Source organism: Diabrotica undecimpunctata, chromosome 9, assembly GCF_040954645.1.
Source record: "Diabrotica undecimpunctata isolate CICGRU chromosome 9, icDiaUnde3, whole genome shotgun sequence".
In the NCBI taxonomy this organism is placed as follows: Eukaryota; Metazoa; Arthropoda; class Insecta; order Coleoptera; family Chrysomelidae; genus Diabrotica; species Diabrotica undecimpunctata.
In genome coordinates, this window is record NC_092811.1 from 28100338 (window position 1) to 28114288 (window position 13951).

The 13951-nt window shown below is 36.1% G+C and overlaps 1 protein-coding gene across 1 annotated transcript; it reads right to left on the reverse strand.

The window, feature by feature from the left end:
- Nucleotides 1-466: 466 nt before the first annotated feature.
- Nucleotides 467-7531, reverse strand: LOC140449332 (aldo-keto reductase family 1 member A1-like). Its single transcript, XM_072542467.1, has 2 exons — nucleotides 6477-7531; nucleotides 467-598 (listed from the first exon to the last, which is right to left on the reverse strand). Exons 1-2 carry the CDS (start codon nucleotides 7426-7428, stop codon nucleotides 504-506), a joined length of 1047 nt encoding a protein of 348 aa, XP_072398568.1. The 5' UTR covers nucleotides 7429-7531; the 3' UTR covers nucleotides 467-503.
- Nucleotides 7532-13951: the final 6420 nt, after the last annotated feature.

The window sequence follows — 13951 nt, forward strand, 5'->3', positions numbered from 1 at the left end:
GTAATTTAATTTGTGAAGCAAAATGTCATGCGAAACGCAATCAAAAGCCTTCAACAAGTCGCAAAGAGAAATTGCTATGCGATTGCCGCGTTCAAGCCCCTCAATCACCTCGCTCACAACATTAAATACCGCGTTCGTAGTAGAAGTAGTATTAATCTTAGCTCTAGTTTAAAATATATTAGCAAAATCATGTAGGTATTAGTACAATAATATTAATAAAATCATGTATCAAAACCAGTTTTTGTAAAATATAGTCATTTTATATTTTTATTAATATTTTTTTTAGTAAAATATGTAACTGTCTCTATTTTAAGATTCCTAGTTGTTCTAACCTTCTGTTGAACTTGTTTGCAATTCAATTACAGCAGTTAATTTTATTTAGTTCGTCCAATTTGTAAAACCTCTCTCTAACGTCCGTAGTTAATTACGAACAGGCTTGTTAGATTTCCACTACAAACATGAGCTCTTCTTTTTGCAACCACGACAAAGGAATCAGATAATTTCTAATCGACATCTTGCATTCGACAGCAACTCGTTGCGTCCCATACGTCATTTCTAATTATTGGAGAGAGATGCATCGAATGGAAACTGTAGTACACTGCAAAATTTATCGCATTTCAATTTTCTTGAAAAAAATTGCAATAAAGGGTATATTTAGTAATAATTAACATAAAAATACATATAAATATAAGCAGAGATTGTGTCGGTTGAGTCAACGCTCTCCACTTCCACTCTGACGTTACAAAGGTCCGCTCACCAAGATGGTCGCCTCTTCTTCTTTTCAGTCTATCAGTTCTTCTTCTTTTCGGTCTGTCAATTCTTCCTCTTTTCGGTCTGTCAAATTGTCGAGCCATATGTCAAGTTTTCATCTTCTTCTTCGCAGACAGAAACTGTCAACTCTTCTACCTTTCGGTCTGTCAATTCTACTTCTTTTTGTCTATCAAATATTTTCCTTTTCCGTCTGTCAATTCGTTTTTTTTCCTGTCTGTTTGTCACACTTCATTCTTGTCTGATAAAATGTTGTCGCAATTGAACCAATAGGAGCTAAGATAAGTTTGATTTTTTTATGTTATTGTATTCTATTTGCCAAATCCGATCAGGTGACATATTACACTTCCTTGTAGTCCATGCTGTAGGCTATATAAGTTGTGGCGCCCGGTGCTATCTAAATGTTACGTTTCACATAAAAATACCGCATTCCATACTTAAGAGAAACTATTCACAAGAACTTGGTCATTATTTTTAAAAACTATGAAAGTATACATTCGACCTGTGTATAGTAGTGGACATGATGCGGATACCTATACGTAATAGTGGTCGCTATAAGCTTAAGTCGCCACCTTTAGCATGATGCCGGTTTTCTGTGTTCTCCTATTCTATTTATTCTATATCATATGACGCTTCATATTTTGTGTTTAACAAAACGAACGACATGATCCGATTGGAGCCCTATGTTAGCAATACATATTTGCGAATAAACATTTAATTTTTCGTCTTCATGACTAGATTGGCATAGCTCAGATTTAGCGAAGACCTGTGTAGAGTATTGAGTATTCAGCGGCGGCTTGTATCGAGCAGGTTATTCTGTGCCATTGTTTATTAGTTTATGCGTGAATTAGACCTATCTTTGACCATGTTAGACTCCACCGTCTTCTCTTTATTGCAATTGCTCATCCTTATTGTTCGTCGTAGATCATATAATATAGTGTATAACTGATTAGAGTTAACATTTCTGCATTGTAACGTCCCTGGTTTAATTGAACATTGGCTAAGACTGGATTCAGTTCGTTAAACAGCGAAAAGTAGAAGAAATATGCCAATGGTTTAGCGGTACAACCTGAATCCTATTTTTTATACTATACCCTGCATATATATATATATATATATATATATATATATATATATATATATATATATATATATATACATATATATATATATATATATATATATATATATATATATATATATATTTTTTTTTTTTTTTTTTTTTTGATGGCACGCTATATACATTATATGTCTTACATAGTTTCATTTGATGTTTCATATATGCTGAAGTTTCATATATGCTCGGCTAGTTGTTTATTTTGTACTCAGCCAGAGGCCTTCTTTAACGCAGAAGTCTCGTTCTATGTCAAGCTTTTCAATGATCGGTCAGCGTTGTCAGTATCAAGTCATTAGGTCTGCGGCTAGTCAGCGTATAGTCAACGTCATCGGCCAGAGGAGACTAGTGTATTATAGTGGATGTTCGTTGGTTTGGCCATTCTGTGGCCATTAATTAATCATTCGGATACTGAATTATTTTCATTTGACAAGACACCATGTTTCATTTTTATATCGTCGTATTCTATTCGTTCTATTTCCTGTGATATCTCACACGTCGCTGTACGTCAAGCTCTTTCGGCGCCACATACCTAGTGCCCTATTGACTGGCCGCCATGTTTAATTTTTAGTCGTTATATTCTATACGTTAAATCCTTTTTAGCCATACTTCGCAACTATCCTGTATATTACATAAATTGCTTTGAGAGAAGAATTGTTTTGACTTTTTCCTTGCTATAAGGGATGATACGTCATAATGTTTTTTGGCATGACGCTATGTCTATTTCCAACTATACCTGTATATTACAAAAAGTGACAGATAGAAAGATTAAGAGTGTCATAGTGTCTTTTTTGCGACGACCAATAGGCGCTAGATGGCTTGGACATAGTTAAAAAATAGAAAGTGTTTGTTGAATGGGCTTTTGTAACAGATGTACCTGATGTTAGGGCTGCTTGACCTGTAGGCGTTTGATCATCACGAAAAGACTGTAGCCTACAGGTGACATGAGAAGCCGATTTAATCGATTTTATCGATATAGTAACCCTCTGACAATTCTGACATGTTTGTTTTTTTGTCCCAACATATTTGTTATCTCCTCCCCTTTTATTTAATATATCACACGCTTCAATCGAACCAATATCGGAGATATGATATAATGCCCTTTTAGCAATGCCACCGTATTTGTTTGCTATCCCCTTCCCTTTCAGTTAACGTATCACACGATCCAAGTGGCCAATGACAACGGAGATGTGATATAATATGATATGATATAATATGGCTTTTGGCATGCCGGCGTGTCTGAAGCGACAGACAACATTTTGGCAGATAAGGAAGAACTGTGACAGCCGATTTGACAGACAAAAGACAAACTGTGACAGACAGAAAAGAAGACGAATTGACAGACGGAAAAGACGAGAGGAAGACAAGTTGACAGACGAAAAAAAAAGAAGATTTGACAGTTGTCTGCTTAAAATGCAACCAATTGCAAAAGATTGGCAAAATAAGTATATTAAGAAGAAGAATATAAAAGAAAACCGAAAATAAATTGTATTTATTAGATGAAAGAGTACATGTGAAAAAGGGAGATTAAGAAACAATAAAATAGAAAAATAATGAAGGTAAATAAAAAAAAAACAGTGAATATTTTAATTATTAATATATGAGTTGATCATCGATATTTCCTCTAGTAGTGTGTGTATTTATCACCTTTACTCATATTAAAATAACATCGTAACAGGAATTTTTGTAGTGTACATGCAGCTGAATGCCGAAAGACCGATTTTTGCTCTAATCTCGTTCCAATTTCCTTGTAACGCTAGTAGCAAGGAGCCCGTGAAACTGTCAAGAATGCCATTTTGAAGTTAATTGCAACTTCGGATGTTCTTAGATGCAGGAAAAAGACGTTAACGCGATCCGATTGTGGTAATCAAAGATCTACAGCGTCGTCGAAGTTGCTGGGAATATGTGCGGAGGGAATGCCCGAGTAAAAAAAATTTAAAAAACTTACTTATACAATGATAATACGGTAAAACGATGACAGTAAACCACCACATTATTTATATTTATAAAACAAAAATCTCTGATGAAGATATCGGAAAGAATTTCAGTTAGTTCTGATTTCACCCAGGCCAAAAAAAAAAATAAACTGGTTCATATGAAGAAACCAATTCGATTTTAAAAACTGTTATAATGTAATAAATAAAAACAATTTAATGTTTTATGTAAAGTGTATTTAAATTGTAAAATTTTTGAGTACATTCCATCTGGTCCTGCCACTTTGCCCGTTTTCACCCCTTTTACGGCCTTAAAACTCTTTTCATTACGGGTGAGCTAGGTTCATGTTCTCTTACTGTTACATGAATTTTCTTCTACTTCTTGTTTTTCTGCTTAATTAGTTATTCACGTGTCATTTATGTAGTGCGATACATGAGCATTTTTTCGATTCATTTCTAACTTCTTTTATTTTTTTAGTCATGTTAAGTAGATCATCTTTGCTACTTTGCTGTATTCTGTTTGATCTCCGTTATGTAGTAGTCTAGTAGTCTTTGAGTATTTCGGTCGTTTATACCTGAACATTATACGAGGGTGCTCGAAAGCTTTAACATTAACCAGACCACGTTGTCGTCTGAATACTCTGAATTAATGTCCTTATTGCACCACATACTTTAGACTACTAATTTCAGCTCCTTTCAGAATTGTACTAACATCACACATGTTAGTTTCCTTTCCCCTTTCTTCCACTTTCCCTTTCTTAAATCTCTCAAATAAATCTTTCTATATTTCTCAAATCCTGTTCATGTCTAAACTCTATTTATTTATTTTCAAAGTTTTTTTTTAACTCACTTCAATATAACTCCCAAGTTATGTACTCCCAAGAAGAAGCAAGATGTCGTAAATAGCTGATCTATCAATATGAACTGTTAAGTACCTTTGTGAATTGCTTTCAAACAGATTTTATTTACTTTTATTATTATGTAAAAGTGGTTTCAGTTAAAATGGCTGAACTTTTTGCAGAACTGCTTTGCAGAGAGGTAGTGTTGTTTTGGGGAGGGGGGGGGGGGGGGTTAGGGATAACAGGACGGTAAAACCGTCTCCCACCGTACGCTCTGCTCTAGGATATTTCGTGAATTTGATATGCGAAATACCCTAGGCACTTATCCCTTTTTCAAGTTGGTCAAGCTCACATACAACACTTATCTTGAACCTGGGGGGCCGGATGCTACTGCATCTCCCTCTGCGGCAGGCTCCATCCACGGTCGGTGTACCATTCCTCCCAGCGAGTTCGTCTTCCTCTTTGCTATCAGGATCCCATTCGCTTATCCTGGGGTCTCGTAGGCGAGTTTGTCCGGGCCTCCGTGGTGACGCGGACCACATATTTGAAGGACAGGCAGGGACTGTGGCTACTCCAGGATCTTCGCAGCTTCCGGAGCTGCAAGCCTTGAGGAAGGCTGGCTCGTTGAGACACCTGGTACACGGAAGGCATCAGGACTGCTTTAAAGCTCGATGGCGTAGTGTTGGAGTATAGCTTTCTAACACTCCGTGGCTCTCCCCACTGTTCACTTGACTTCAACCCATTTTGAAGTCAATGGAGTGTTGCTGTGGGTAACAGGACGGTAAAATAAAACCTTCTCCCACCGTACGCTCTGCTCTAGGATATTTCGTGAATTTGATGTGCGAAATACCCTAGGCACTTATCCCTTTTTTAAGTTGGGACGTTGAATTGTTTTCGAAATACGATAAAATAAAACCAATTTGCAGAAGGCGAAGACAAAGCCTCAGAGTCTAAGGTAGGTGGGGCAGAGCCCCGCTAGTCGGCTCCCTAGAGTTTAGGGCTCTAGGGGAGACCGAGGTAGACTGTCCTTTGGTTTGGAAATCAACTAATATTTATACATAATATTTTACAAGATTCCAAACCAAAAGACCGACAAGAAAATAGGAAAAGGAAGGAAGGCGGGGCGATGCGCACCAAGAGTGGTCATTGGTAACTCTGACCGAGCACTTGGCGACAGTGGCTTTGGTCATGCTGATCAAAAGTTACCCTTGCGCCAAAACTCAGAAATCAATTTTTTCTGAGTTACAAAGGTTCAAAGTATCAGTTTTTAGTCCTTTTGAATAATACATAATTGTAAAATATACAGAGTTGAAGTAAATACGTGCAAATATCTTCAGGAAGTAATTCTGCATGAAAAATAATGACAGTTTGCTATATTATAAACAAATGCTCCCTTCTCCGAGATACAGGGTGTTGAAATTTTTCTTACAAACTAACGATTTATTTATTGCCCTGGAACTGGTTGAGAGATATGCAAATGAAATTTGCTGGGGTTTAAGAGTTAGTTATTACGCATTTGTTAACATACAATTAGGAATTTTATATACATCATACCCGCATACGGGTAAAGTGAAGAATTTTACCCAGAATGTGAAAAAGGAACAGACACAAGACTATCAAGAAAGAAAGAAGAAATTAAATTGAATTTAATATAGTAAAATGATCGTGAAAAATTAGTTTGAAATATCTTGAATCGGTATCACAAAGCAATAAAAGAAAACACAGTTTGCTATATGATAAAAAAAATTCAGTGATACTGAAAAGTAAGTTTCTATTTTTTTTTCTACTAAAAATATTAACACATGAGATTTTAACCTTTACCAAAAGGATAAGCAGGATGATTTTCAATATTTGGATAAATCTTCCAGTCGACAATACGGGCTTCTTCACCCATATCCAGGCTTTCAAGTCTTTTCATTTCCTCGTCGCTTAAAATAAAATCAAACACGTCGAAATTTTCATGGATCCTAGAAGGTGTCACACTTTTTGGAATAATAACGATATATTTTTGCATCAGAAATCTTAATGCTATTTGCGCACTACCTCTTTGGTGCGTTCTGGCAATATCGGCAACCACGGGGTTAGTTAAAACATTGACCAGTTGTCTTTCTTGATGACCCCTGCTCTTCAAAAATTTGTTAAAACTAGGATTTCCAAGCGGAGAGTATGCAGTTACCCCAATTTCGTTCTCTCGACAAAACTGTACCAATTCTGGTTGTTGCAAAAAAACGTGCAACTCTATTTGAAGATTGGCTGGTTTTATATCACAGAATTTGAGCAAATTAGCAACCTGACTTTTGTTAAAATTGGATAGACCGATACTTTTAGTTTTACAGGCATAAACTTGTTTCTCCATTACTTCCCATATGCCTCTATGATCTTCTTCTTCGTATACTACAGTATCAGCAGATTCAGCCATTCCGAAAGGAAAATGGATCAGATATAAATCAACGTACTCCACTGCCAATTTCTGAAGAGACTGATGTAAATATTTTTCCACTCTATCACGATGAATTCCTTGGATTGGAAGTTTGGTCGTGATAAAAAGGTCTTCTCTCTTTAATTTTCCAGAACAGATCCATTGATTTATAACCTTGCCAATTATATGTTCGTTTTTATATATTGCTGCTGTATCGATATGACGGTAACCTACCTCCAAAGCTGTGTTCAATGCAACTTCTAATTCAGTCGGATCAGTAGCTAACCAAGTGCCCAAGCCTACAATGGGCATTTTTGTTGAACCACAAGGGACTGGTTTAACAGTTTTAGCCATTTTATTTATCAGATTGTATCAGACTACCACATCTTATCGATATCTTAACTTGAAATAGCTATTATATTTTTATATAATTTATTTGTCACTGTCAGTTTCAGAAGTTATCATTGTCAAAAGTTATTATATAAGTATTAGGAATGCGATGACACCTGACATATTTTCTATAAACCTATAAACTAATAAAAGATAATTTATATTTAGTTCAACCAAAACTTTAAATTGCTTGTATGTACAAACAATGTCAGTTACAAAAATTATTGAAAATGTAATGTAAGTTCGCAATATTAAAAATATAATTTTATTTACTCGACTACCTAAACCATCCACACTCACTACGCAGCACGTGGGCCGTATGCCGCCCTCGGGCTTTGTTTGTTGAGTTTGTTAAATGGCTTGAGGAGAAACTGTTACTAGTCTGGAAAAACTAGTCTGAGTGAACCATCAGTTATAGTTTTTGATAATGCACCGTACCGTTTCTAGATTTTGAAGAAACAACAAAAACAGTCGTAGAATGTACCGAGCATAAAAAATTGGTTAGTTAAAAAATATGAAAAATTAATAGAAGAGTGATGGATCCGGGAAAATAAAATTAGTGAATTTAATCCAGTGATTATATATTTACATAATGATAGTGAATTTAGTGATGATGATGATGATGTATAAATTTCAATAATCAGTAAGTACACTATTATAATGTTATTTACACAATAATTGTACAGCAAGTTAACCATTATATTTATACATTCATTATTAGCCAAATAAATAATAATATTTAAAATTCCATTTGAATTTTTGCTCCTCATTGTATATAAATTAACTGATAATCCAGGCAAACATATTCTAAACAAAGTAAGGAATTAAAAGATTATGGGGAACTCCAGTGCAGTTTGCCGTGCCTTTTACTACAACGAAAGGTTTTCTGCGAATTCCATTAATCGTTTAGAGGTGTAAGTTGGTTGAGTGTACTGTAATCTAAAAGCGAAAATTGCTAACAACACGATTTTGTCAACACCTGTGCAGGTTTCTGTTAGAATATCCAACATAAAAAGTGGATGTTGTTCTATATGAAGTGACATTGTTGACAGTGCAATGAGTAATGTCAAAAATAGGTCATAAACTACTTCTGTATGTAAGAAGGAATAAAGTATAATTGTTGATGGCCAGACGTTTATTGGTGCACATTTCCTAAAGTACATATTTCCTTGTCTCTTGATGTCTTCAAACTAGAAGGAGGACTTCACCTAACTTAAATTATAACAGGTTATGGGCCCAGTCCACGTGTGAACTGTGAAGAGGTTAGGTTCGTACTTGATTCAGTTTTGTTTGTTGTTATTGTCGGTGAATAAAATATGTCGACCAGCAGTAACGATTATAAAATTCAAGTTGACAAACTCGAGGGTCCTGAAGACTGGGCGAAGTGGAAATGGCACGTTTCGATGTTATTACGGTCGTATGCACTTGAAGACATTGTAAACGGTATGTGTAAGTGTCCTGAGGTTAGTGAAGATTCAACTTCAGCGGAAATACAGAAGCATCAGCAATGGTTAAAAGACGATGCGAAAGCGGCAAGTTTGTTAGCAGGTACGCTAGGAAAAACTGTTGCCGAGCTCGTGTTAACGTGTACTCACGCTAGTGAAATATGGGACAAATTGCGTGCGAGATTTGAACGTAGCAGTACGCAACGGTTAAACATGTTAATTGAAGCCTTTTTTAGAGTCCAACGTGATGAAAAAGAAGATATTAGTACACATGTTGCGAAGTTGCAGAAACTGTTTGTAGATTTAAATGATGAACTGCAGAAGCATGATGAAAATGTTTTATCCGAAAGAATGTTAAATGGTCGGATCTTATCAACTTTGGGTAAGAACTTTGATAATTTCAAAGATTTGTGGGACACGATACCATCAAAGAATCAAACTTTGAATTTACTGATTGAGAAATTGTGTACCATTGAATTACGTGACCAAAGTACTGTAGAATCTTTTGCGTTTGTTGCACACAATAGCCCGACAGAAAAATACAACCAGAACCAAAGTATGAAGTCAAAGAAAAATGTACATCGTGCAAAAGAAAAATGTCCATGTCACAAATGCAAGAAACTAGGCCATTGGGCGAAAGAGTGTCCGTTGAAAAAATCAGCTGAGAATTTAGGTAAGAAGAAAAGTAATGATAGTGCTTTTTCATCTGTTGTTTTAAGTGCCTCATCTAACAATTGTATTGAAGCTGGAAAATGGTATTGTGACAGTGGAGCAACAAATCATATCACTACAGATAAGCAATATTTCTCATCTTATACAGAATTTGCTGAACCAGAAAGTATATCACTTGGTAAGAAAGATGTATGTATGTTAGCCCATGGACAAGGAACAGTGAAAATTCAAATGCATCTGAATAATAAATGGAAAGGTGCTGACTTGAAGAATGTTTTTTATGTTCCTGAAGCAAGTGCTCATTTGTTTTCTGTGAAAGCTGCTGCACAAAGGGGTTTTATTACAGTACTTGATGGAAAAGGTGTAAATATATATGATAAAAACACTTGTGAATCTGTAATGACTGGGTACTTCAGTAATGGCCTGTATGCACTTGATATACGTGTTATGAAACCGACAAATCCCGTTCAAGTAAACTTAGCAGAGTCAACAGATATGTTGCAAGTGTACCATGAAAGATTTGGTCATCAGCATAAGCAACACATAAAGAAGGTATTGAAGAAAATGAATATAGACATTGATGGGTGCAAAGAAAGCTTTTGCGATGGATGTGCAATTGGAAAAATGCATAGATTGCCATTTAAATCTAGGATCAATCGACCACAAGTCATTGGTGAGCAGATCCATGCAGATGTGAATGGGCCCATGTCTATAGAATCACTGGGAAAAGCACGTTATTACGTATGTTTTAAAGATGACTTTAGTAAGTTTCGGAAAGTTTTCTTTATGAAACACAAAAGTGAGGTATGTACTTTCTTAGAACAATTTTTAAATGAAGCTAGTACAAATGGTCATGTAGTAAAGCAACTGAGATGCGATGGAGGGAGAGAGTTTGACAATAAGAAGGTATCTGAACTTCTTGCGAAGAGAGGTATAGAGCATTGTATCACTCCACCCTATACACCTCAGCAGAATGGTGTTGCTGAAAGGGAAAACCGCACCATTGTAGAGCGCGCACGTTCCATGTTAAACACATGTAAGTTGTCCAAACAATTGTGGACAGAAGCATGCAATACTGCAGTGTACATTCTGAATCGTACAGGAAAGTCATCAATTGAAAGTAAAAGTCCCTATGAATTGTGGTATGGAAAGCCAATTGGAAGCTTGAAACATTTAAGAATATTTGGCACTGAATGTTATGTTCACGTTAACAAGAATCTTCGCAGTAAATGTGATGACAAGGCGATACATGGTTATTTAGTTGGTTATGTGAATGACAGGAATGGTTTTAGGATATGGATTCCATCTGAAAGAAGAATCGTATCGAGCCACGACGTACGATTTAAACCTGAGGTTATATGCAATTTGCAAATTGTTGAAGGTGAAGCCAAATCAGTGAACCAACATCAGTCGGAATGTTTTAGTGTGAATGAAAACTCCGAAGAAGTAAAAAGTGGTATATGTGAAATTGTGGAATCTGAGAATATAAAAAGTATAGAAGAAAGTGCGAGTGAAAATCAAGAAGTGAATAGTAGTAGCTAACAATGATATTCAATTAAAATATATGTCGACGAATGAAATGGTGGCTGATATGTTGACCAAGTCGTTAAATTCAAAGAAATTGCAGTTAATCTATAAGAATTTAAATTTAAAATAATGTTTATTTTGTTAAGGTCTATTATTTAGCTTGTCTACTTTTCATGTTGAGGGAGAGTGTTAGAATATCCAACATAAAAAGTGGATGTTGTTCTATATGAAGTGACATTGTTGACAGTGCAATGAGTAATGTCAAAAATAGGTCATAAACTACTGTCAGTCAAGTTTTGTATTGTTCTGTATGTAAGAAGGAATAAAGTATAATTGTTGATGGCCAGACGTTTATTGGTGCACATTTCCTAAAGTACATATTTCCTTGGCTCTTGATGTCTTCAAACTAGAAGGAGGACTTCACCTAACTTAAATTATAACAGTTTCTTTCTTTTCTTCTCAACCCCTATCTAGTCTTTAAGTCATAGCTTACCTAATCATATATTATTTTTCTGCATCTGCACCTTAAGACGCGTGCACCTTGAGACAATCGCAACAATTTGTAAATTGTTAACGATTAGTCTTAGTTTTTTTACTCTCGATATATTTACTTGTGTGGTATGTGATATTTTTTTAAAATGTTATTCTTTTAGTTGGCCAAGGAGACCTTCTATTATCTTCTGCAGTGATCGTCTGTTCTGTTTTTATACGATGTTTTACAATATTAACGACTGTTTTTTATAATGTATTATGGGCCTCCTTAAGACAAATGGTTTGGGCCACCATGGGCGTGTTTCAAGATGACCCACAATGTTGTAACCTAATCTGCAATTATGATTTTTTGTTACAAATCACAAGAAAATCTAACAATGGATTATTTAGCACAGAGGCTATGAAAAGTGCCGTAGATGACGCAATAAAACATAACTTTAGCCACAGAATAGCAGCCGAGGGAAATAGCATTAAACATCAAACATTAACGCGATACGTAAAGAAAGCTAAAGAAGCTCCCAATGGCTTATTATTGTATAAACACTACGATACTCGAAGAGTATTAAATGATGAACAAGAAATATTGCATAAAAATTACATAATGCAATAACACAAAATGTGTTACGGAAAGTCTACAAAAGATGTGAGGCACCTGGCTTACGAACTTTGTATAACAAAATTCATACGCCTTAGAAATGTGAAAAAATGGTGTCTGCTGGACTTGGCTGGCGTCGTGGTTTCCGAAAGAGAGATCCCAAACTTAGGATTCGCCAACCGGAAGGTTACAGCTTATCCAGGGCTATATCATTTAATCGTTGTAATGTGGATTCATTTTTTTGAAATTTAGAGGACGCTTTGAAGCGTTTTGATGGATTTTCTGAAGGCACACGCATTTTTAATTTAGATCGACATCGACCACAACTGTACAAAAGTCATCAAAGATTCTTGCACCAAGGAGAGTAAAACAAATTAATAAAATTACAAGCGGCAAACAAGGTATATTGGTTACAACGTGCTATAATTATAAGTTCAAAAGGTTTGTAAATTTTACAAAAGTATGACTTGCTATAATATTTAACTTTTCCCCAAATGTTTTAGGAACTGCTCTACCCCCTGTCATGATCTTCCCACATGCTGCTACATTAGGCCTTGCAGGCCTCCTTCAGGATGGATCAACTCTGAATTATTCATACCCTGTTATGCGGCTCTTCGGCTTCGCGTTATTCTTTGCTTAGCAAAATTAAACGAAGTTACCATGCTCACTTTACCGCCAGCTTGTTCCAACAAATTGCAGCCACTGAAGGTGGCTGTTTATGCTCCATTTAAAACGGACTATAACAGCGCTATTGACATATGGATGATAAGAAATCCAGGAAAACCAATAACAATTTTTCAAATCGCAGAATGTGTTGGATATGCGTTTGATAAATCTATGACCCCCGTAAAATGAAAGCAAGTTTTAAAAAATGAAGGAAGGAGGAAATACTCGGCTGGGAGTAAGGCCGTACTAGGAACGATGAGAGTCTTCTACGCGCTACCTGGAACGGGATTCCCCAAGAAAAAAATTAAAAGCCAGTTTTTTGGGACCAGGGAAAAGTGGACACAGCGAAAAGTGAGAAGGAGCCTCCTTGCCTGGCAGTCTGTGGATAAATGAAGGTAGTGCTTCGGAAGTGATGCCGGTCCTACAGCTTCCATTCCGCTTCTTGATCGCTGGATGACAGAGGAGGGTTTGGTTTTGCAGGTAGGCGTTTAGCGTAGACTCGGCCACAAGAGGGCGTTTTAAAGTACCTCGAAACAATCGCCGGGAGTACGAAGAACGAGTCCTGCTCTAAGGTTAGTCAGGCGGCGTCCTGGACTGAGATGTCTTTTAAAAATTCCAGAGCCCCCCTCTAAAAAGACGAAAAAAAAGGTTTCAATTAATGCGGAATAGTACCTTTTAATCAATACGTCTTCGATGAGAGTGATATTCTGATTAGTAACGTAACCGATAGGAATGAAATATTAGAGGAGAGTGACACAAATCGTAAAGAATGTCAGCCAAGCTACAGCAAAAACCTGACAAATAAAGAGCTTGGTCTTCATCACAATAAAGAAATTGTCGAAATTTACGAGAAACGTCAGCTCTTCAGAAGTTCAGAACAATTGTTTGGTTATCCAAGCAGAACCCCGAAAAGATTTAAAAATGAGAAGAAAAGGCTAAAGCAAAATTACAACTGATACGTTCGAGAAGTTAGAAATCGAGGAAAAATAACATAAGAAAAAAAGGAATGAAGCAACTGCTCATTCTAAAAGCTCCAACAGAAAATCAGCTGTTGCAGTATTATCATTCAGTGACACTGATACTGATTCAT